The sequence below is a fragment of the Myotis davidii genome, unplaced genomic scaffold, assembly GCF_000327345.1.
Source record: "Myotis davidii unplaced genomic scaffold, ASM32734v1 scaffold960, whole genome shotgun sequence".
NCBI classification, from domain to species: Eukaryota; Metazoa; Chordata; class Mammalia; order Chiroptera; family Vespertilionidae; genus Myotis; species Myotis davidii.
Window position 1 is genome coordinate 2834078 of NW_006293003.1, and position 1188 is coordinate 2835265.

Sequence of the window (1188 nt, forward strand, 5' to 3'; positions counted from 1 at the left end):
CACCTGGGCGCCCAGGAGCTCTGCCATGTCCCCGATGCCGGGCGGCAGCTCCCTCTTGGGGCTGCTGTGGTGCCGCTCGGCCTCTTTGACCTGAACCAGCTGCTCGTCCAGCGCCTCCTTCTGCAGCAGCAGCCGCTGGGTCTGCCCGGCCTGCACGCCCAGCTCCTTCTCCAGGGCCAGGATCACCCGGTCTTTCCCTTTGATCTCATCCATCTAGAGGAGGAGAGGCAGCCGTCAGTCTGGGGCTGGTGCCGGGAGATCTGGCCCTGGCTGGCGGAGGCCTGGGGGAAGGTCGGCAGCTCCGTGGACACGGGACACAGAGAGGCCGCAGCCCACGGCCCAGCCCTGCTTCCCGGAGCTCAGAGGAGCAGAGCTACAGGCTCAAGGACCTGTACCGTCAACCAGGCCCTGACCTTGGAAATGCATCTGTGCCCATGTCTCGCTCACCTTCATGAAGTCAAATCCTGGCCCTTCGGGCCCTCCGCCCTCCGGCCTCTCCGCTAGTGGGCTGCTCTCCTATCTCCCACCGCCCCCTCAGCTGCTCCCGTCTGGGCACAGTCCCCACCTGCCGCCAAAGGAATCCTGCCAAGGTCGCCAATGCTCTCCCGGCCCCAGCCCCCTGGACAACCTGCTGTCCTCCCAGCCTTCTCCTCAGCAGGACAGAGACGCCCACCGCTGCCTCAGGACCCTCTCCGGCCCTCGCCTGCCCCTTCGACGACTTCTCAGCTCCTACTTCCTACTGACCCGCCTTGCCCTGGGCGCTTCGTCTGCGGGTCCCAGGCTGGGCCCCTTCCCCGGGCAGCCCTGTCCTCACCCGACAGCAGGGCCCTCACGGGCAGCTGAGGTCACCGTATCCCCCAGCCCCGGCTCCCTCAGCGCCCCACAATCACGGGAGCCACGGGCTGCCTGGCGTTTCCAAGGACCTCGCCGTGTCCACATGCGAAGCCCGGTGGAAGCCCCAGGCCATCCCCCAGCCGTGCCCAGTGTTCCCCAGAGGAAAGCCAGCGGGAAGCAGCCGGGCCCGGGCCACATACTTCAACCGTTTCTGGACACAAAGCCAACAGCTGGGGCACTGCCCAGAAGGGCGCTGTGCTGGGTGCTGTCTCCCCTCCCCCCAATCCAGGTCCTTCCTCGGACCTGAGGCTGTGACTGATCGGAAACAGGGCTGCTGCAGATATGTAAGATGTG

At 66.7% G+C, this 1188-nt stretch overlaps 1 protein-coding gene across 1 annotated transcript in view; it reads right to left on the reverse strand.

The window, feature by feature from the left end:
* JAKMIP1 (janus kinase and microtubule interacting protein 1) overlaps nt 1-1188 on the reverse strand; it is a 34322-nt gene that overhangs the window by 16037 nt on the left and 17097 nt on the right. The window contains exon 3 of the mRNA XM_015565789.1: nt 4-213. Within this exon, the coding sequence (XP_015421275.1) occupies nt 4-213 (210 nt within the window). The remainder of the gene's footprint in view (nt 1-3; nt 214-1188) is intronic.